The sequence below is a fragment of the Bidens hawaiensis genome, unplaced genomic scaffold (assembly GCF_021521415.1).
Source record: "Bidens hawaiensis isolate Kalapana, Puna unplaced genomic scaffold, B.hawaiensis_p1.1 tig00004839_1, whole genome shotgun sequence".
Lineage (NCBI taxonomy): Eukaryota > Viridiplantae > Streptophyta > Magnoliopsida > Asterales > Asteraceae > Bidens > Bidens hawaiensis.
The window spans coordinates 1,396,276-1,418,720 of NW_027491303.1; the positions used below are offsets into that span (position 1 = coordinate 1,396,276).

Genomic DNA, 22,445 nt, shown 5'->3' on the forward strand with positions numbered 1-22,445 from the left:
GATTATAGTTTTATTTTTTTTTGTTAAGTTCTATGAATCTGATGCTAATTTGATATTATATAGTGAGTACACTTTTGATTTTTAGATCATTTAAGGATGTCAAGGTGGTCAATTTAGTTTTAGGGTTGATTACTGATAGGGTTTTATTTTGTTAAATTAATAAAAGAATTTTGGTATGAACACAGTATAATGTACAAACTAATGATATTGTAGAAGAAACACACTCTTTGAAGGTGGAAAAAGTGTTTTGAGGGCAAATCTGATTACCACAAGCTTATGGTATTTCAGGTAATTGAACTATCATTTTTGCACTTTCTTTCTTTCTCATTTTGTGATAAAATGTGTGGTGATTTTTGTTTCAGTCTGCAACGTATGGGAAGGTTCTGGTGTTGGATGGAATAATTCAACTTACCGAAAGAGATTAGTGCGTGCATCCGGAAATGATTACTCATCTTCCTCTTTGTTCAATCCCAAATCCTAAAATGGTTCCATTATTTACTCACATCGTCTATCATATGCTCAAAGCACATTCTAGCAAAAGGGTTTTTCGGTGCCAGCTTGAAAATGGAAGAACTCGTAATACTGAAGTAGTTAAGTTGGTTGATTTGCCTGATTTAGCTAAAGTTCGTTGTAAAGCAACTATTGTGGAGCGAGGTATAACCATATTTTGGCTTATTATTCGAATAAAGCATAAATAAGATGGGCAAAGTCCAATTAATATTTTAATTTTATTAGGTAAGGCTGCTAAGTGGAATCTTGAGGAGCTTGAGAGGCAGTTGAATATGGTGTTGTTAAATGTCAAGTAAGATTTTCATGTTTAATGATAAATGCTTTTGGTTATGCTCATGCTAACAGCACCATTTAAATCAGTGGTGTTGTTTGTTTTTGTTTCTTTTATGGACTTGAATAATAATTTTAATTTCTAACTGAGATGCTGATTAACTAATTCCCCACTCTTTGTTACCACCACTTTTTTTGGTTAAATATGGTATTGAAGTGTAAATTCTGGCAATTGATTTTTTTTCTTATATGAATTGCAGGTCGGGTCGGGCCGGGTGGCATAGTGTTTGGAACAGGTCAACTCGAAAAGTAAATTCTGGCAATGCCATTAGATGACAAGGTACAATATTATTATTTTTTACCATTTATAACATTGAAGGCAGTCGAGGAATTCATTTTCTGGTTTCATTCGCGCTTATAATATGTTACTCAATCGAGCCATTTTGTTTAGTGTCAAAATAGGTCATAAAAACTGAACCGAAACGGAGCCATAAAAAAGGAAATAAAAAACTGAACGAAAACTGTAAAAGTGCAGCCAAAACACGAACGAAACCGGCCCATAACCAAAAACAGAACAAAACCTAACGCTGTAAAATCAAAGCAGAAACCAAACAGAATGGTTTCTGAAAACTCAAAGCAGATGATTATTGTTTCGGTTTGAATCCAAACTTAGTCAAACTAGAACGCTATGTGAATAGTATTTCATGATATTATCGTTGACTTTTGAAAGTCAAACCTAATTGTTATGGGCATTAGGTACTAAATTATTATTAGGACGAGCCAAGTATCATCTCTTTGTCTGTACGAACTGAACCGGAACTCAGAACCCGAAAGAAACGAAACAAAAAAAAACTGAAATTAAAACAAACAAAAAATTTAACCAAAATGAAGCCAAAAAAGAGAGAAAAACCGAAAAAACCGAAACCGAACCGAAACCAAAAGCCAGAAAAACTAAAACCGAACCGTAACAAAATCCGGAAAAATGAAACCAAACCAAAAAAAAAAAGACGAAACCGAAGGTTAGCCAAAACGAAACCAAACACCAATAAAACCGAAACCAAACAGTTTTATAAAAAGTCAAAACACATATTTCTCGATTATTATTTCGGTTTGAGCCCAGACCTAGCCTGATTTTTTATGGCATTTGGTACTAAATTATTATTAAGAACCAAACCAAAACTAAAAAAACCGAAGTGAACCGAAACTGAAAAAAGTAAAAAAAAAAAACGAAATGAAAACAACAAAAAAAACTGAACCGAAACGAACCCAAAAATAAAAATAAATTAAAAACCGAAAAGACTGAAACCTAACCGAAACCATAAACCGGAAAAACTAAAACCGAAACGAAACAAAACAAAAAGTCAAAAACGGAAACCAAATCAAAGATTAAATTCTAATATCAGCAAATTTAACTTTGCGACTTTGTAAATGATAAAGAATGGGGACAGTGCGAACATAATCTCTAACTCCAAACACACCCATTCAAACTGGTACAAACTTGGAATCCAAGTCCTTACTAATTTATCTTTATTATCTTGATGAGGATTTCTGTGTTGCTATTTCATGTTTATTATAAACTGCTTTTTCTACAGGCAGAAGTTGCGAATGTTTTTGACATCCAATCAAACTTTGAGAGAGAGAGATAGTTAGAGCTGATTGAGACTCATCAACGAGAGGTATTTCAACAAAGTTCTGCTTTTTTTTATCATGCATCCTTAGTATTAATCATCGAATTGCGTGCTTTGAACTTGAATCATTTTTGTCTTATTTGTTTATCTTCTATTTAAGAACGACACACACTACCATTGGAGTTAACTAAGTTTGTTGCCAAATTAGGATCATTTGCAAAAGGTATTTTGAGTTTTTATTTTTATTTTTATTTTTTTAATTAAGCTTGCATAGTGAATAGAAGTTTTAGAACATGAATTTTAAACCCGAGATATTTTATTAGCTCCCTAAATTGTTGAAAGCAGATTGTTATATGTTGTGATTTATATGGTTTCTCGTCTCAATGCTTTCGTGGAAGACATTTTGGGACTTTTCAGTAGGGTCATCATATCAATGATGGCCACCATGCGTTTATACATTAATAAATGGCATATGACTAAATAAATAGGCATTAAGCTATTATTTATAATGCATGGATTAAAGGACTTGGAGAATTGAAGTTAGTTTTTGAAAATAATTATATGTCATTTTAGATTTTAGTTTAGATTAGATTCACACAACCTTCTTTTTGTATATTATTTTTGTGTCATGGTGAATTTTTGTTATGAAGTTTTTGGAAATGGATACTTATTTCATACTTGTGTTTACTGATAGTACTTAATAATTGATTAACATCTTTTGTCATAGGTTCGCAAGGTTGAAAGAATTAACAAACGGTCCATGGCACTAGGACGACATGATAGAGATTGGTAGTTCTCAAGATGACTCAGAAGATGATTGGGTGCCTATGCAAGGAGGATTAAGTATCCTCGTGTTATGCTGCTACCGAGTATCATAAGGAGGAGTTAGTCGTCACATTTTGCGTTAATATTCCCGTCCACCGGACGGGTAAACTACTAGTTATATATATAGTTACCATAGAGTATGATTTAAAACTGACAGTTTGGATAAGAACCAAGATTGATTCTTAGCCCTTCGATAAACCTATAGTGAAGTTTAAATCTGACTGTCCGATAAGAACCAAGATTGATTCTCAGCCCTCCGATAAGATAAAAAAACAGTTTTTTTCCCTCTACGTGTTATCAGGTTTACTGCAGTTATCAGCGGTTTTCCCCCACCCCACCCCCCTATTTTGCTCCGGCATCCGTGGCATATTCATATCTCAGAATCGTAATCGACGTACAATCACATTCATTCGTCTTCCAAATTCAGTTTTGCTACACCCACCGTCAGTCCTTCAATTTCATAGCTAACCCAAATTGCGGCCGGAAGGTGATCGCTTTAACCGCCGACAATCGGAAACAACCATTTGATTTAGGGCTCGGTGTTTGTTTGTTTGTTTGATGATTCTGATATTTAATTTTGGATTAATTTTGTACACATCGGTCTTTAAAGGTTTTTTGAATCCTCCTGCGTGATATACTTTGATTCATGATGCCAGATAGGAGGAGCATGAAATGAAAGTTGGAATTCTAATTATGTTCTCGGTTCTCAAACTTTCAGGTATCATTACTTTGGGTGTTCATAATCATTACTTTGTATTGCAATTAGCTGACTAATGGTTTTAATTTCAATAGGCCATGGGGACCTCAAACCAAATTTATCAACTACCCCACCCATGTGAAAATGATAGGAAGAAATGAAGACATTAAAAAGGTTTGTGTTACCGATTTTGTTTTACTAATTTAATCCATATTGTATTCATTAATTTGTAGTATGTTTATCGTCATCATTTGCAATCCTTCATTCATAACAGATGTTTGATGTTCCTACCTTATCTTGCATCATCATCATCATCGTACTCAGTATATCACACCAATAGCAAAGCTATGGTAGGGTCTGAGGAGGGTAAGATGTAGGCAGCCTTACCTCTACCCCATAGGGATAGAGAGGCTGCTTCCGGTGAGACCCCCGGCTCGATAGTAGTTTTGCATCAAGCCTTAGACATAAGGCACATAGCACTCAATCATCGGGACACCGGCTGATCGGTGCATGTACCCTTATCTTTCAGCTATCAACGCCACTACATGATGCCTGATTAACCGTCCGTCACTTTTAACGTTATTTTCACGAGATTAGTGTGAAGAATGCATGTTGTGAGTAAACCGTGCTCCTACCTTATCTTGCATCTCATACTTAATTTCTTCCAGTTATTATCTCAAAATCTGTGTGAAGAATGCATGTTGTGAGTAAACCGTGCTCCTTTCTAACCGACTAATATAAAAGGATAGCTCATTCTAGAAGCGTCGGCAATCACTCACAGAACAAAAAGGGTATGCATACTGAAAATTCATTAAAAATACATTACCAGTTAGACCGGATATAGTGATGCATTGAGCATCTATATTAGGAGCATGCAAAGTCGGTTCGGTTCTGTTATGGAGGATTAACCATAACCAAGCTTCGGTTATAGAAGTTTGCTTAACCATAACCATAAATGATGAGTTAACCATCAGTTATGGGTCGGTTTGGTTAAGTTCGGTTAATTATCGAATATATATTTTTTCTTTGGTCCAAATAAAAGTGATTCTAGCGAACTAAACTCAAGGAGCCATGTGACGTCAACAACTTAAATCTATTTAATTATCTTTATTTTCAACCTGTATGATCATGGCTATTTAAATTTTGTGCACCAAAGCTCAGTTTGAATAGAGAGGATTAGAGTGTTCAACTGGGCGGAAGTTTAAAAGCTAATTAAGAAAATGGCAGAAGTAAAATGGTGCATTTATTTCACTAGGATTGGTAACATTACTTTTTTTCCCAATTTTAACGGGCAGGGGTGTTAAATTCAACTGCCCAAATCGTAATAAACTTGTCTGCATTTGAGATTCAAAGATTCGGTTTGGTTTAGGTTAAAGTCGTTTAAGAATATACATTAACTATAACCGTTTGACACTAATTGTATGAATGAGTCATGACTTCATGGTTTCTTTTTCTCTAAAGAATACACATTAACTTCATGTTTATGATACTTCTTTAACCATTTTTATTTTAAAGTTATTCTGTTATGCGATATATTTGTTGATTCACAAGCACCTTAGTTTGCTCCACTTTCTTTTTTGATAAGGGGCTCACCAACTAACAGAAACACACAAAGTTCAGAATCAACACTGACAAATTGCGTAACAGTTAATTTAAATGGTGATGACAGAACTTTTCTTGTACCAGATCTTATATGTGATGCTGCCAACGGCTTTTTATGGAAAATACACTTAGATTTGGAGGTAAGTATTGGTTGCTGTTTTTTTTTGTACCCTTTCTGCAAGTAACTCAGAAGTGCCATTTTTCCTAAAACTTTTGCAGCAGGGGAAGTTAGGCGCGAAGAAAGTAAAGTACTTATGTGCTCCTTGAATCAATTTAGAGATGCCACCTGATGTTAAGAATTAGTTTTGTGGTGGCAATTTTGACTTATGTTTACCAGGAAAATCAGAAATGTTAGCTTAAAAGGAATTGGGTCGAACGCTGCGGAAAAGTTTATTTTTAATGCATAAAAACTCATAAATCTTCTTTCTTTCTTTTTTTTTTCTAAATTAGATAACATAAAAACCAAATAATATAAAAAGATAAAATGAATCACTACAATGATAAACTTGTCAAAAGTGTATTTTAACGCATAGAATACTCTACTTAGATGGTTTTTTATTTTCAAAGTTAGATTATTATTTAAATGATATAATTCTTTGTTTATGTGACACATTTTAAAGTTCCATAAAAATTTATAGAAATATCATCATCATCGTACTCAGTATATCCCACCAATAGCAATGCTATAGTAGGGTCTGAGGAGGGTAAGATGTAGACAGCCTTACCTCTATCCCATAGGGATAGAGAGGCTGCTTCCGGTGAGACCCCCGGCTCGATAGTAGTTTTGCATCAAGCCTTGGACATAAGGCACATAGCACTCAATCATCGGGACACCGGCTGATCGGTACATGTGCCCTTGTCTTTCGGCTATCAACGCCACCACATGATGCCTGATTAACCTCCCGCCACTTTTAACGTTATTTTCACGAGATTAGTAAAATAACGTCAAAATTAGTGTAATTTTACTTTTGTCCACCCGAGGGTTCACACATATATACATTATATGCGCGCACCGCAAGCATGGCGTATTTATAGAAATATGATTCTATTTATTATTTTACGGGTTTCAAAGCTAAAAGGCATTGCAAGGTATTCACCATCTGATACAAGTTATCAACCAATATTGAGCTATTGAATTTTGGGTTGATTTGGGTTGTGTTCGATCTCAAACGCATGCTAAAGTGAGTCAAATGGTTCTATCTTTGTTTGGTTGATTTGGGTCGTGTTTGGTGATTGATGAAGCTACAGCTATTCAACTTTTCCATGTCCTTACACAGGCTTTCCAAGTCCATACCCCATACTCAAAGAACTCTGCAGTCAACTGATCTCTGTCAGGCAAAGATCTTTGTCTAAACTGTAAAAACATTCTCAAATAGTTGAATGTATTTTAAGGTTGTTGATGAACCTTATGAACAGTTGAAGCTAACTTTTTTTTGGTTGGTTGATGTATCAGGTGCAGATGTTCTGAAGGCATGAAAAAACCGTTAAACCGGTTAACTTCAGCTTAGTTTTTGATCTTTCATTAAAAGATTTTCTTGAATTGTATTATAAGTCACAAAATAATTAGTATAGCATTATTGGATATATCAAGAAACTAATATATATTTATTGCTTACGTTTTTATTTTACTATTTTCTGAAAACCATTGGTAAGCAAGTGGTTCCTATATTCGTGAGCCACCCGTTCTACCGGGCTCTGTCAAAGTTTGAGTGCATCCTTTAAGCAACAAGGAGTTACGGTTCCATCTACTGGTTTCTTTCTTGCTGGAACCACCGAACCTTGGTATGAATTTTATGTTGTTTTATACTTTTATTCCATTTTGAGATGATGGTTTTTTAATTATTATTTTTGGGTCAATTGAAGGTATAATAATTCCAAGGTTTCTTGTGCTCCCGCTCAACTAACCATCTTTTATGACAGGATGGTGAATGATATCTCCCTTGAGGTATATAAATCAAATCTTTATTGTAAAAAATTAAATCTTGATGATAAAAACTTTGAGTGTTTGTTATCTTCTAGACTATTTATTTAGGCTCAACCTATCATGTTGTTGATGGGAAATGGTGCATCCACAAGCACACCTCAGGCTAGGGTTCAAGCCCAGGTGCCGGTTTCAGGAACACCCATAGGAAACGTGGTTTATGTGACCCAACCGGTTAACCCGTAGCCTTGCTTAGCCATCTCGAGCCCGATGTCGGTGTCCTCACATCCTCTTGGCCCCACTTACAAAGATGAAGGTGCTACAACGTTTGGTGGCTCATGTTTACATGTTAGCAAAGTGGATAGCTCAAGAGTTATTAGTTCACTTGAAGAAGTTATGAAATCAGGTATTCAGCTGTTCCCCAAGCGCAAGCAAGGCAACTTTGGCTCAGTTTCTTAAGAAGCACAAAGAAAGGTATATACCTTCAAGAGTGTTTTGGACTTTTAACCCAGTAGTCAAATGTAAGCTTGATAAAAACGGGTCAAAGGACTCAAAACAGGTTCAAAGTTATAACTTTAGACCAAATGTTGGCACAAATATATCACCATTGGCCCCTAAAATAAATGGAGGTTATTTTTTTTTTCCGTAAAGTGCACCTGAAATGATCAAAATACCTCTAAGTTTAAAAATGAAAAAAAGAGTTATTAAAATTTCATGGCCCCCACTCTTTTTACTAATAAATTAAATAAACCAAAAAACCAAAAACAAAAATGTATTACTAAACCTTAAAAAAGGTATTTTAGACATTTAACCCAATAGACAAATGTAAGGCTGGCAAAACAGGAGGATTTGGTTGGGTGACTTACGAGTCAAAACAAGTTTTGAACAAAATGGGTGCGTGTCAAAATGGGTCATTTTGAAAATGATTTTTTAATTGTGTTTGTAGCTTTTACCATTAAAGATAACATTTTTATATTAATGTTTGATTACACAAAGTAATGTCTTCGGTTCCTTACATTGTGACCAAGGTTTCAATTGTCAGCGGTGGACCAAGCAACATGAATGTTGTAGCTGCAGCTGATGTCGGTATATTTAACTAGTGTTGGATGTTTTTGGTTCATTGCATGTTTTAGAAACTTTGATATATGTTTTATTGCGTGTGAAGCGTATAAGGGAATTTGTGTAGATATTGACCGTGTAGGTAAAAAAAATACCATTTTTAGTGAACGGGTAAAAAATATAATTTTAGTAAGCGGGCCAAAACTTTCGATTTTAGTAAACGGGGCCAGCATATTAGTTTTAATTAGCAAACGGGTCAAGACTATCATATTAAGTGAACGTGTCAAAATTACCATTTTTTTAAACGAGATAAAATTGTTGTTTTTAATAAACGGGCCAAACTTCTCATGACATGAAACATGTAAAACTTGTCGATTTTCATGAATGAGTCAAAATTAACTATTTTCAGTGAATGGTTATGAAGACTACAAAGCTCAAATGTTATGCAGGTGAACAACATGTCGTCTTATTTCATAAGGTTAGAAATTCTTTGCTAAGGCCTCCATTTTTTTGCAATTTGCTACTGAAAAAGTCTAGCAATTATTTTTTAGTGTTTTTTTTAACTATAAACAAAAAAATGGGAAATTGGAAATCTAAAAAGGTTCTTTAATATCCACAAAAAACTACTTGGTTGACTTGGTGATGCAAGTTTTAAATAATATGTTAACCTACTTTCTTGCAGGTTTTGGTTGATGTATATGAAGATCCAATCTACTGGTGGCATACGGTTAATAGGTTATTATTTTTTTTAAAATGTTTTGTTCTCATACAAACTTGTAATCTACTTTCTTGTGGTGTATTGAACCACTTTCAATTATATGATATATAGTTATTTTTTTGCCAAGTATTTTTATGGGATTTTAGTAAGTATAGCTATCATTCATGTTACTGAAGTGTGTAGCGTCATATTCCTGCATTGATATTCCCGTCCACCGGACGTGTAAAGTACTAGTTGTTATTGGATGAATTAAGGGCTCGGCTTCAGCAACAACACATAGTCTTGTTACTCCATACTATATAGATTCTCCGAAGAGATGTGCATGGCCGGATAATTACGATCAGCTCACCAACAAAACTGTATGGTACCACATCATTAAGAGTTAAAAATGTGTGTAAGTTATAGAATTATCCTAGTACAGAATTTTATACACAAGGTAATAAAACAACCTTTTAACATCTAAATCGATACAAGTATTAAGGTATCTAAGCGTCGTCATCGTACTCAGTAAATCTCACCAATAACAAAGCTATGACAGGGTTTGAGAAGGGTAAGATGTAGACAACCTTATCTCTACTCCGTTGGAATAGAGAGGCTATTTCCGATACATGCCAATAACATATTTATTTAGTTAATAAAATTATATAGATATGCATAGAGAGACCGTAGTCTTGTCACACAATCATAGATCGCAACATTTTGTTATTATTGTAGTCAACATGCGTGTGTAAAACGTGTTTTAGTTACTAGTCTTTATCTAATAAGAATTTTGAGACATGTATGCATACACCTTTTAAGATTCTCAATTCTTTTAAAACGACGACTTTATATTTAGGCTACCGCACTCTCTAATTTGGAGAGCCCCGATGCCCCACTCTGGCCGGACTATGTTGTTTTAACCGGGCTCATGCTGGCTTCAGAGTTTTAAGATTCCCAAATGACAAACGTATTTTAGTTCTTGATTTTATTTAAAAAATTATGTGATTTATAATCTTATTTGTTACAGGTTATTTCACATTCGTTCATTTAAATCTTATTTACCATACTCATAATCGACTTTATTTGCTTTAAATTTGAACGGCTTATTATCTTCAGATTTCAAAGTTGATTATAAATTCTGAAGGATTTGTACAGTCTGCTGCAAAACAATTGTTTTGGGGAAATAAATAAGCAGTGGTCAGGCGGCCAGCAGCATTAAAATCCGTTAGAGCCAACGTGGGCCTAGCCCACTTGATAGAGGCATGTGCCTCTTAGAAGGGAGGTCTCATATTCAAACCCGAACAAAGGTATGTAATATTGGTGTATGGTAGTAGGAATTGGCAGTTCAAAAATAATAATATTAATAATAAAATCGGTCAAAGTAGAAGGCCCACCATAACATCCGGATCCAAAAGTCCAGTTTGATTCAGGGAATTCAATGAATTTGAATATCGATTTCATTTGTTAATGTGTTTCGTTTAACAAATAAATTGGAACTGAAATAATTCCATCAAACGAGTTCCACTTATAGAGAGAAAGGAAAAGAAAGAAATAACTTAGCGTGTCTTAAGGGCTTCTATAAAGAGAATGGAAAAGAAAGAGAAAAATGTATTTTCTTAAGTTTCATTAAAGTGAAGAAAAGAAAGAACTGTGATAGGTTTTAAAGAGTATATTAGGAGGGTTATGTTTCTTTAAATTTGGAAGGAAAAGAAAGGGAATAGAAGAGAAGGAAATGGAAGACAAAGGAAATGATTCATTTCCTTTCCTTCGTTAAATGGACTAGAGAACACATAAAGAAATTTGTCAAAGACTTCAACCAAGTGAGTTCAAACCCACAATTTGTCAAAGAACTTCAACAGGGTGAGTTCAAACCCACAGTTCGGTAACAATTAAAAACCCTGAAACCACCAAACCGGGTCATCAGTTTGGTCATGCAACCAGCTTCAAAATTGCCACAACATGACGAACAGTTTGGTTTGCGGTTTGTACCAAACCTGGCTGACATAACCAACCCAGACTGTAAGATTGTGTTAAATTTAATTTTCTTTTTTAATTCATATCAATATATGGTCAACTCCCAGTCTCCCATCAGGGCCGGAAAGTGATTGTACTCTACTCTCATCTGATTGACTGCTTCTTAACAGTAAGATTGGAATGTACTCTTTTTTCTTCACGTAGGATTGTACTTAACTACCATATTATTGACAGTAAGAAGGGGTTGTACTCAATCTCCTTGTAGTCAGAACTTATAATGAAGTTTTATTAATGAACAAATTACTGATACATGCACAGAGCAATTCATAACTCTACGTTGTGCATGTAGTCACCATGAATTCAGTTGTTGAACATCTGTTCCATGTGCAAATAGACAATTGTTGATCCCTTGTATCTTGTTTACGCTCGTATCATTAATCGTTTCCAAAATCATGTGTTTAATTTCTTGTTTCTCTAGCCCTACACTTGCTTGATGAGTTATTAAGAATTTTAAATAGTAAGTTGTACGATTTTGGTCTAGCAAAACCGAGCACACAAGCCGACAAAACTCACGTATCTATGACTCAGGTACCAATGATGACGTTGCTCCTGAATATGTTACGACTCACATAAATTTTTATATGTAATAATAGCATCAACTAACAACTTGCGATTCTCTTATTCCTTTTTGATCGTCAGGTGTGGAGCCTTTTAGATCTATCATCTTTTTTCAGAACAACTAACTCAAAACACCCACCGTTAATCTGCACCGTTTTTCCACCACAAGACTCAAACCCTCAATCTCATAGTCAATAAACCTAGTAAAGGCATACTAACAAGTTTATAGTCAAATTAAGCGTATTCACACTTATGCATCACAAAAAATCTAAAATGACTAACTTATTGTAACCTGATATCATAAAGCAGCATTTAGAAAAAAAAAATGCAAGCAACAAAATGGCACACGGAGGATTCTAAAGCATACAGAAAAGGGAAATAAAAACCATTCAAGTGACATAAACTGTTACATGCTATCATACATGTATTTGTTTACATCATCAATAAGTACCAAAAACATAAACCATCAACAACATGCTGGCTGAGCATAATTGGAAATAGCATCAAATAACAACAGTATTATTATTACAATTATAGTCCAAAATATCAATTTTCTCACCAGGTAGTTGGCGGTCGATAAAATAAATAAACTAGGGTAAAGTGCGCTGCTGAAGAGGCAATGCTCCCAAGGCTTGTCGTTCTGCTTTCTCCCTCTCGACCTGCACCAATTCATAAATCATAACCATGTTTCAGATCATAATTAATAATTTAGTCATTTTAACAAAAATGAAAACCATTTTACTTGATAACGAAAAATATACACTTTAAAATACTAAAACTCCCGGACCAAACCTATTATATTTTCTATATCTATACTATATTAAATAATACATCTGAGGACAGGATTGTCTTTTTGCATTAAATTTGAAGTGTTTTAAGGGGCCAAAAATGTCTTTTATAAATTTGAATACCTTAATTATCTTTTACAAACACATGCAAATTATGTGATTAAATACAAATAAAAAAAAATAACTGAAAACTATTGATTTAAATACCATGAATTAGTTAGACTACAACTTTGTTTGTTTAATAAATGAACGAACACGAACAAGAAATTTTGTTTGTTTAGTTGAACAAACATGAACAGAGGTTGCGTTCGTTCATTTGTGTTCGTGACCATTTGGTAATGTGTTCATTTATGCTCGTTTACGTTAGTTTATGTTGGTTAGTTAAAGATTTGTTCTATATTTCTATAATATTTTTTTTGTAATAACCAACCTAATATTTAAATTTTATAATTTTATTGTTTATGTTCAGTTCGTTTTGTTAAAGGTTTGATTTATAAAGTATTGCTTAAACTAACAGGTCTAACTTGTGCTTCGATGACAATATGGGCGGATGATTATGTTTATAACTATTATCATCTCAAGTGCCTAACTTTATATTTAACTAATGTGACTATGTTGAATGTATTTAATTAAGAATGTTACTTCTTTTTCTTAAATAGTAAATGTTCATTTGCGTTCGTGAACAAGTTCAATTCCTTTACAAACGAACACAAACAAGATTTTCCGTTCGGTTAGCTTTCATGAACCATTCGTGAACAAGTTTAATGTTAAACAAACAAACAAGGCTTTGCTCGTTTCGGTTCATTTACAGCCCACCTCATCGCACGGTTCCCTCTAGTCGTATATAATATGCCAATATAATTAACAAAGGCTTAAGAACATGAAACTTGAAACCACAAGTAGCAAAATAAAATAAACAGTTTCCATTATATATTTACATCCAAATGAAACAAATATAAGTTTATGTACTTACCAGAGCTAGCATGTCACTCAGATAACTCCTGAACGGCGTCTGCTGTGCCTGTTACAATAACAAATAACATTACACACAATTTACAATGTGTTCTTCATAATACGGTATAACGAAAGAACATATTTGCTATGTGGTAAAAATTGGGTATCGGTCAAGGACCAATACTTGAGATATAGGTTATCGAGGTGGAATATTGGTAATTTTAATACCATGCTGATTTTGTATAAATAGTAATTTAACACTAACATAACAAACTAAACTTTTGCCACTGGGAACTGATTAAGACTTAAAACAATAAAATGAACCCTAACAATTGACAACTAATACTTAAAACACTAATAGCAACAATAAGAAGAAAGACAATTGGAAGAACTAGGAAGAAAGGTGCCGATGTAGGGAAAATTGGTGATATATTGGCCAAATATCGGTCGATATTATGGATACTGGTATTTGGACCGATATTTCACATGGGGACTGATAACTGATACACCACCAATATTAACTGCATAGCGTATTTGATGACCTAATTATTAGAAAAATCAAAACATACATATAAAAAAAAGCAACCAAATTCAATATAGAGAAAGAAACCTGAAGATCACTAGGAAGGTACTCGTGCTTCATAGAGAGATCCATGGCGCGTAAGAGGCGTTGGTTTCTAGCATCAACGACCTCACGAGGCAGCCTAGCTAACGCTTCCTTGATATCCAGAGACTCCATCGGATCAAACAAATCGTCATATCGCAACCCTAATTAACACACACAAATCAATCACTATACAAATTATCAAGCCCTAAATAAACAATGAAATGAATCTAACCGTATTTGCGAAGGCGGGTTTCGATTGTTGTCTTGTGTTGAGCCGCGAACCAGTTTTTCTTTGGATCTAAAATCGCTTTAATCAATTTCGACGACGCCATGGAATCAATCGCTGCCTCCAGACTTCTTGAATTGAATGAATGCAAGGTCAAACAAACCATAGCCGTTCGATCACTCATGTTCTCGTGGCCCGTTAAAACTCTGCTCAAACCTAAAGCCCAAGCCCAAGCCCAAGCTCAAACGCCCAAATATAAATTTGGGATATTTTCACGTCAATTTCATATATACGTACCGGTAGAGGTGCACAAACCGGTTTAAAACTCAAAACGGGTTTTGGTTAAAACCAGTTTAGTTTGGTCAACAAAAACCAAAACCGGTTTAAGATCGGTTTCGGTTCGGGTAGAAACCGGTTTCTTACCATGTTACGATCGGTTTCGGTTTGGGTTTTGATTAGTTTCGGTTCGGGTTTTGACCATTTTTTTGGGGGGTTTCGGTTCGGTTAACCGGTTTGGAACCGGTTTTGATGGAGAAAATTACAAACCGGTTCCGAACCTACGGTTTCAATCGGTTCCAAACCAGTTTCTACATAATCGGTTTCAAACCGGTTTGGTTTCGGTTCGATTTTCGGGTCGGTGCGGTTAACCAGTTTATTTGCCCACATCTACATACCGGATCCGGAGGTGCAAAATTGCAAATATCGGTTAATTTCAAGTAGAAAACCCCGAATCTATGTAACCGGTTTGGTTTGGTTAAGTAAATAACCGGTAAACTTTATTAATCTATTGAAATTGACCTTACTAACTTATTACCGGCTAACTAGTTTCAGTTAGCTGGTTCCTATGTGAAAATCGCTAATCACTTTCTAACCTATATATTTAATATTGCTTACAAACCGGTTTGTAGTATGCTAGTTATAAATCATTTTTGGGTCGGTCTATATATACCCCTATGGAAAGATTATATATATACCCATCAAAGTTTAAAATATCAAACTCACCTTTAAAACTATTTAAAATAGTAAATTTACCATTTCATTCAAACAAGTTTTCTAAAGTCACACGTTATGGTGAAGTCACGGCAGGAACTCAATTGGTATCGGTTCAGCTCGTTACGATATCATAAATTAATATTTTATGAATAAAGTTGAAAGTGGAAAAGTATTGGGTTAAATTTAAAAAAGTGTTTTTGTAACCAATATATGTAAAAGTCTAAAAGTTTTGTGTGTAAAGTTAAAATGCTAAAAGTCCTATGACAAAAGTTGAAAGGGCAAAAGTAAAGTATAAAAGTTTTGTGGCTAAAGTTAAAAGAGTGAAAGTCTTATAACAAAAACTGAAAGGATAAAAATATCCATGTTGCCTTCCAGGGCTAGATTTGGGTTTGTGCAGGCAGCTGCACAGGGCCCAAATCCTAAAGGGCCCATAAAAGTTTTAAACAGAAGCCTGCTTGTTCAACAAACCTATATAAAAATAGTCTGGCCCAAAATGAAATTGCTAGCCCAAAGAATTTGTAATAAATAACAAAAAACCAAATAAAAATCTCATTATGCCATGAGAAACTATGAATGACCCCTCTACTTCTAATTTGTCTTATTGTGAATGTACTGTCGACAACTTATGCATGATGCCTCAATATGAGTATTCAAAAATTAAATAAATTATTTTTTGAATTTATTTTCTTAATTTGGTCACAATTTATATATGAGTACACAGATGTGAAGATGCTTTATTATTAACTAGGTTTTATCCGACGCGTTGCGTCGGACAAATTGGTAAATCCAAACATTGGTAAAACACAAACATTACCGGTTCTAAGTGTTGAGGTAGTAAATCGACGTGAACTCGGCCAGTTTCTTCAACGTGTGTTATTGTAGGAAACTAAAACAAAAAAGTTATAAAAATTGAGATGGACCAATTGGGTGGCGCCGGTTAATAAACTCGAGCGTTGGTAAAACCCGAGCGTTGTTGGCCCCTGGCGGCGAGTCTATGCAAATTCGGTTGGTTTTTTCATGTTTGTTACGAAACCGGACTAAAAAAAAAGAATTGGCATCCTATTGATTTCGTTACGTTCGTTACGGTATTAGAACTAAAACAAAATGTGGTACGCCTATGCAAAGTAAGTCAATTTTTATCACGTTCGTTATGGTATGTCTGTATCGGAACTAAAATAATACAAATAAAAAAACATAACAAAAACAATTAGACATATATAATTATCAACTTTAAAATATATTATCACAATAGTATTGTTTTTAATGTTAATATATTATCACGGTTATCTTTCCATTATTGATTGTATATGTAATATATATGAGTTTATATGAGGACTCATTTTTTTACCTGCACAAGGTCTATAAAACTTCACATATTTTTAGAGACGGTTCTGTTACGTTCAGAAAGTTATGTTGCTACAATTAATGATAAAGTTTTGTGACCAACGTTTATTTACATGTAAAAAGTTAGTGGTCAAACTTAAAGAAACAAACTTTGATAGCTGTTATTTAATAGATGTTTATTTATAATTTAATAATTTAAGAGTTGACAAATTTGCAATTATTTTAAGTACTTGAAAACTTAAATTCACCCATTTTAACCTTAAAATTATAAATTTACCCATTAACATGTTTTTTTTTTTCTAAATACGATATTTACCTATTTCATAAAACAAGCCGTTTTTATCTTTCTCGTTTTCTTTTATAATTATTTTAGCGGAGCCTTTTTAAAAACCAAGTCTATCCGAAATACATGTTCCAAATGTTTTAGATTTCTTTTCATCCACAATTCACTTCACAGACTTTTTCTAAATACTCAGATTGTTATCAAGGACGCAGACGTTGTTTAGTCACCAAGAAGTTTCTATTTGCCCTCCATTGCTAACCCACCATTATGTTAGGTTTGGAAGTGGTCCATACCTAATAATACACACACTCCCATCTTCATGGATTCTAATTAGTAACTACATTACCAACCTCTCATCATTCATCACCATTTTGGTTTATTTTTATTTTTATATTAATTAATTGATACAATGATAGTTGTTTCTTGTAATTTTCTACTTTTTGTCTTTTACTTGTTGTCGGTGGAGCTATTGAAGTGGCTAGCTATGTGTAAGTTCTTGGTGGATAACTATAGTCATAGCAACATACGAACAGCAATGCCAAGTGGTTAGCTATGTGTAAGTTCACTATGAATGGTCACCCTCTTTCTCTCTATATACCCATACAAGCCAACAAAAAAGAAATAAATAAATAAAATCTTGGTATGAACAACTTGAACTTGATTTGAAAATCTAAAAGATTTGAAACATGGATCCAGGTATGTGACAGTTTTAAAACGTCGTCTTCAAAAAGTTATAAAAGAAACGAGAAGGTTTAAAAAGTAAAGACAACTTTTTTTTAATGAAATAGATAAATCTCGTATTTTAAAAAAATATATTGTTAATTGGTAAATATAAAATTATAAGACTAAAATTGGGTAAATTTGAATTTTAAAAATTAAAATAATAAGGGTAATAATAATAATAATAATAATAATCTCGCATACTTTCATAGTGTCATAGGAAGATTCAAAATAATAATAATAATAATAATAATAATAATAATAATAATAATAATAATCTCGCATACTTTCATAGTGTCATAGGAAGATTCAAAAATTATACAATTCCATAAAGATCCAACACAACTGTGGATTTGTCATGTGTGGGGGAGCAGCCCACAGTGATCCAACTCGTGGTGGTCAAAATCGATTTTATATATTTTCAGATTTTGGACCTTGTGGGCCCAAATGGCCAATATCAAGGGTCAACCCTCATTCCTTTGACTTCTCTGTGCACAATACTTTTCAATATCCATGGGACACCATAATGGATTATAAAGGGTCCTGCTAGCCTAGCGACACCTAGACACCCCTCTATATGTCCCGTATAACTTTATACGGGACGTATTGATGAGTGTTTTAGTAAAAAGTGAGGTGTCTCTAGAATTTGTGATACAAAGTGAGAAGTGTGAGAAGTATTTGTGATCATACGAAAAATCTTTAAAAAATAATAAAAAAAAAATCATAACTCAAAATATAAATGAAAACCAAAAGAATTTTAAAAACTAAAATGTTTCCCCGTCACTCCCGTTAAAAAAACGTCGAAAAGACGCAATGCCTAAAAAACGATACGGGAATGAAAATGAACAAAAGACACAATTATAACTAAAAAAATACACAATATATCGTAAATATAACTCAATGCCGAACAAAATATAACGCAATGTTGAGTAATATATAACACAATATTAAGAAAAAAGGACACAATGCCAAGGAAAAAAAGATATAATTAATTAGGGCTGAGCACGGTTTGGTTCGGTTTTTAGGTAAAACCGAAACCAAAGTCCTCGGTTTTTTAATATACAAACCGTTCGGTTTCGTTTTTTTTTGTTTCGGTTCAGTTGTAGTCGGGTTTTTTTTTTCAATTATTTGTAGACATTGCAAAAACCAAAAAGTTGTTACGTGGAATCATACGAATAAAAAGTTGTTAGAGTCGTAGATTTTAAAATTCAACAAAGCTCTTTATAAAAAGACACTAAAAGTTTAGTCATAATCTTCATTCATCATTATGTTCATATTCAAAGTTTAGCCTTAGTCTTCATCATGTTCATAATTTTATCACCATCAATCGGTTCGGTTCGGTTTTTTTTTGTTTTTTAAAAATGGAAAACTGAACCGAAACCGAAAATTCAGTTTTTCAAAAACACAAAAAATTAACCGTCGGTTAATGCTTAGGTTTGGATTTTTCGGTTAATTCGGTTTCGGTTCGGTTAATTTGGTTTTCTGCTCACCCCAACAATTAATGACAAAAATATATACAAAACAAAATGATAAACAAAAAGACACAGTAATCTTTTTCCCTTAACATTGTGCTTTTTTTAAGAACGAGGAAGACGGTGGAAACATTTTTGTGTTTTTTTATTAAATTTTGAGTTATGATTTTTTATTAATTTTTATTAATTTTTTAGGGGGTTTTTTTATGACTACAAATCTTTCTCATTTTTTCTCCCTTTATAAAATAACTTGACCCATAAATCACAATCCCATAATAAAAACCTTTTTGCCTTAACGTTTTTGTCGTTGCAAAGAAAAGAAATTTAACAAAATCATTAGTAAAACTGTTTAGGATGGAAGTACACCTTGATATAATCCGTTTTTGGTGTCTACTTGCACTACATGTACTACATGCTTAAGATTTCCTTCTTTCTCTCTCTATATATGGCATAGGCCAACATGTATAATCAGTGAAGTATCTTTCTATCCCTAAGTATTATTATTCCCCTATTTCTGGTTGATGAGATATGCCTTGTTTGTTGCAAGGCGTGTCAAGACTCCTTTGGAGAGCATGCAGTACATCGTAGAGAGCTTTTGAGGTTTTAGTGCCGACATGATTTGAATAGGGATGTTCTTTTATACATATTCATGTGGGCTGGAATTTCTGTCAAGAAAGAAGCACGTTTGAATTTTTGACCGATCCCTTGGAAGGAAAAACACTTGGACTAACATTTTGATATTTGTATTGATAAGAGGGAAACATGCATGCGTGGGTCTGACAAAGGTTTCTTCTTTTATAGAATTGGGAAGCAATGGTTTCACAATGTGCTCGGCTGCTTCATACAAAGTGACCCAACACGAGATAGCCCACAGACAATCAACACATATTTATACCATTTGCCTTAAATTGGATTTTAATAATCCCAACTTTCTGTTATTGGCCGATAATAATCCCATCTTTGTTTATTCCCACCAGTGGTCCTAAATTTAAAAAAGTTGGCTCTCAATGGTCCCCCGTTAAAAAAAACCTAACGGCGTTAAGTTTTTTCCGAATTTCAAACTGATTTTTTAGGTTAATCGACTCGTATCCTCCTTCCGATCAAAAGCCCTAATAAAAACCAGTTTGAAATTCGGAAAAAACTTAACGCCGTTAGTTTTTTTTAACGGGGGACCATTGAGAACCAACTTTTTTAAATTTGGGACCACTGGTGGGAATAAACAAAGTTGGGATTATTATTGGCCAATAACAAAAACCAGTTTGAAATTCGGAAAAAACTTAACGCCGTTAGGTTGTTTTTAACGGGGGACTATTGAGAGCCAACTTTTTTAAATTTGGGACCACTGGTGGGAATAAACAAAGTTCGGTCAAAACAATTAACATGTATATACACCAAAACCAGTGTTATATATAAAGTATACAAATAAAAGTAAATACAAGAAATAAAACATAAAAATCTACATGAAGGGCCCGAAGTCAAATATGTCGTCAGTGGCCCTGAACGCCGCGTCGCCAACGTCGTCGTCGTCGTCGTCCTATGCCCTACGCCTGGCCCCTGAACCCTCACCGACGGCATCCACGTCGCCGCCCCGTCCGCGTCTCACGCCAGACGTGCTCGCCTCGTGGTCAAAACTGGGAGGGGGTGGCGAGGCACGGGGTGGTGCTGTCTAGATTGCATAGCCGCCAGACAGCTAACCATCCAGCTAATCTGGCGCCCCATCTGCACCTCCTACTCCGTGCACAGAGACCAGCTCTCAACGGCCTGCAACCTGGCATCGGTGGCGGAATCCAAACGCACCGCGCGATATGTGCGTGGAACGTGCTGCGAAGGAGCCTGACAACAAAACAATAAAAATACGTTTAATAAGCAGACGAATTAAAAGAAAAAGTAAAACGATAATATATTAAAACGTACATGATGTGCGCCCGGATCCACATGTCCATCACCACCGTCATCCGAATCCCCACCGGACCCCTCCCCCGCGTCGACAGGCTCATTAACGATATACACCTATGGTGCTGCGAGCGGGGGAGGCTGGACTAAAGGCACGGGGACGTAAGGGGCATGTTCCCCCGGCCTGTAACATTTCAGATTTTCCAAACCTCGTATTCGTTTACGTTTAACTGAACGAAACATTCTTAGTTCTTTAATATTAATCAAAATCAAATATTTATAAGTAAATAAGTTTCTAATATTCATTTTATACCCTTTAAGTTTTTAAAGTTATTTATTCTTTGTTTAAACTTTAAAATAGTCAAAAATTGGACATTATAGGAAGTATAGGGACTAAACTTATAAAAAAATGAAATCGCCCCCTTAGGCTACCCCTCCCTTGGCCGCGGCACGTTATGGGGTAGCTGCACCAGATTCTTACTCGATTTCGTTTACTAACTCGTTTATGGTATAAAATCGATTATATTAGGCATACTTGAGAGAAGTAAGGACCGAATAATCATAATATAACTAAAATACAAGTTCTAATTTGTTTTCCCCTGCCCAAGATCAGATCTTTATGAATAATTCAATGATCCTTTCCCTTAAATCATATATTCTTACTTAATCGAGTAAAAAGTCCACATTTAGTTCGTTTTAGTGAATCCTATATAAACATATCATTATTTCTCTGCCACAAATCATCCCTAAGCCCTAGAGGAGCCTTCTCAGCCGTCACCTGCTCTGACCATCACCATATCCTTCGGTTTTTGACGTTTTACTTGAAGATACGAGCCTTGAAGTTTGACTTCGCTTATGCACCAACCTTTGACTTATCGTTTCTCTGGATTCCTTCACTTTCCGGGTAAGTTGTAAACTGTAAGATCATTCATATCCATTCCCTAGTCAATAACTTCAATAATTTCTGAGATTGAAGGGTGTTGACTGGTCAATTCGTTTAAAACTCGTTAAAGGGCAAAACAGTCAACTAGTTTGACTTAACGTTTCTCATACTTCTGGTTGGATTCAACGTTCGGTCCAGAAGACTTTTATTCTCGTAACAAAATTTTAAGGCTAATGACCAAAACCTGAATTTCGACTCGCTGTTCGGATTCTGGTTAGTACCAGCTCTCTTAAAGCTTTAATTTAACATAACCGGAGTTTTAGACGTTCGTTTGGATCGATTCCAGCGGCATTAAGTTCGTTTTTATTTATATTATCATATCTCAAAGTTTCAGGTTCTGATCATTAATCTCGTTCGACGCGTATTGGACGACTTGCTTAATCTTTAGTTCGTTTATCTTAATTTTAATCACTTGCCTTTA

General features: G+C 34.4%; 1 protein-coding gene and 1 pseudogene across 1 annotated transcript; one reads left to right on the forward strand and one right to left on the reverse strand.

The window, feature by feature from the left end:
- The first annotated feature begins 482 nt into the window (after nt 1–482).
- LOC143628210 (uncharacterized) lies at nt 483–8,656 on the forward strand (annotated as a pseudogene).
- A 3,535-nt stretch (nt 8,657–12,191) lies between these two features.
- LOC143628236 (cytochrome b-c1 complex subunit 7-1, mitochondrial-like) lies at nt 12,192–14,482 on the reverse strand. The gene is made up of 4 exons (XM_077097878.1): nt 14,383–14,482; nt 14,154–14,311; nt 13,563–13,610; nt 12,192–12,460 (listed from the first exon to the last, which is right to left on the reverse strand). Exons 1-4 carry the CDS (start codon nt 14,480–14,482, stop codon nt 12,392–12,394), a joined length of 375 nt encoding a protein of 124 aa, XP_076953993.1. The 3' UTR covers nt 12,192–12,391.
- Between the last annotated feature and the right edge of the window lie 7,963 nt (nt 14,483–22,445).

Coding starts and splice junctions, on each gene's coding strand:
- LOC143628236 (XM_077097878.1), bottom strand. CDS start 14,482: ATGGCGTCGTCGAAATTGATTAAAGCGATTTTAGATCCAAAGAAAAAC. Junction 13,611..14,153: donor ACCTTCCTAGTGATCTTCAG/GTTTCTTTCTCT, acceptor TTATTGTAACAG/GCACAGCAGACGCCGTTCAG. Junction 12,461..13,562: donor TGAGTGACATGCTAGCTCTG/GTAAGTACATAA, acceptor GAATTGGTGCAG/GTCGAGAGGGAGAAAGCAGA.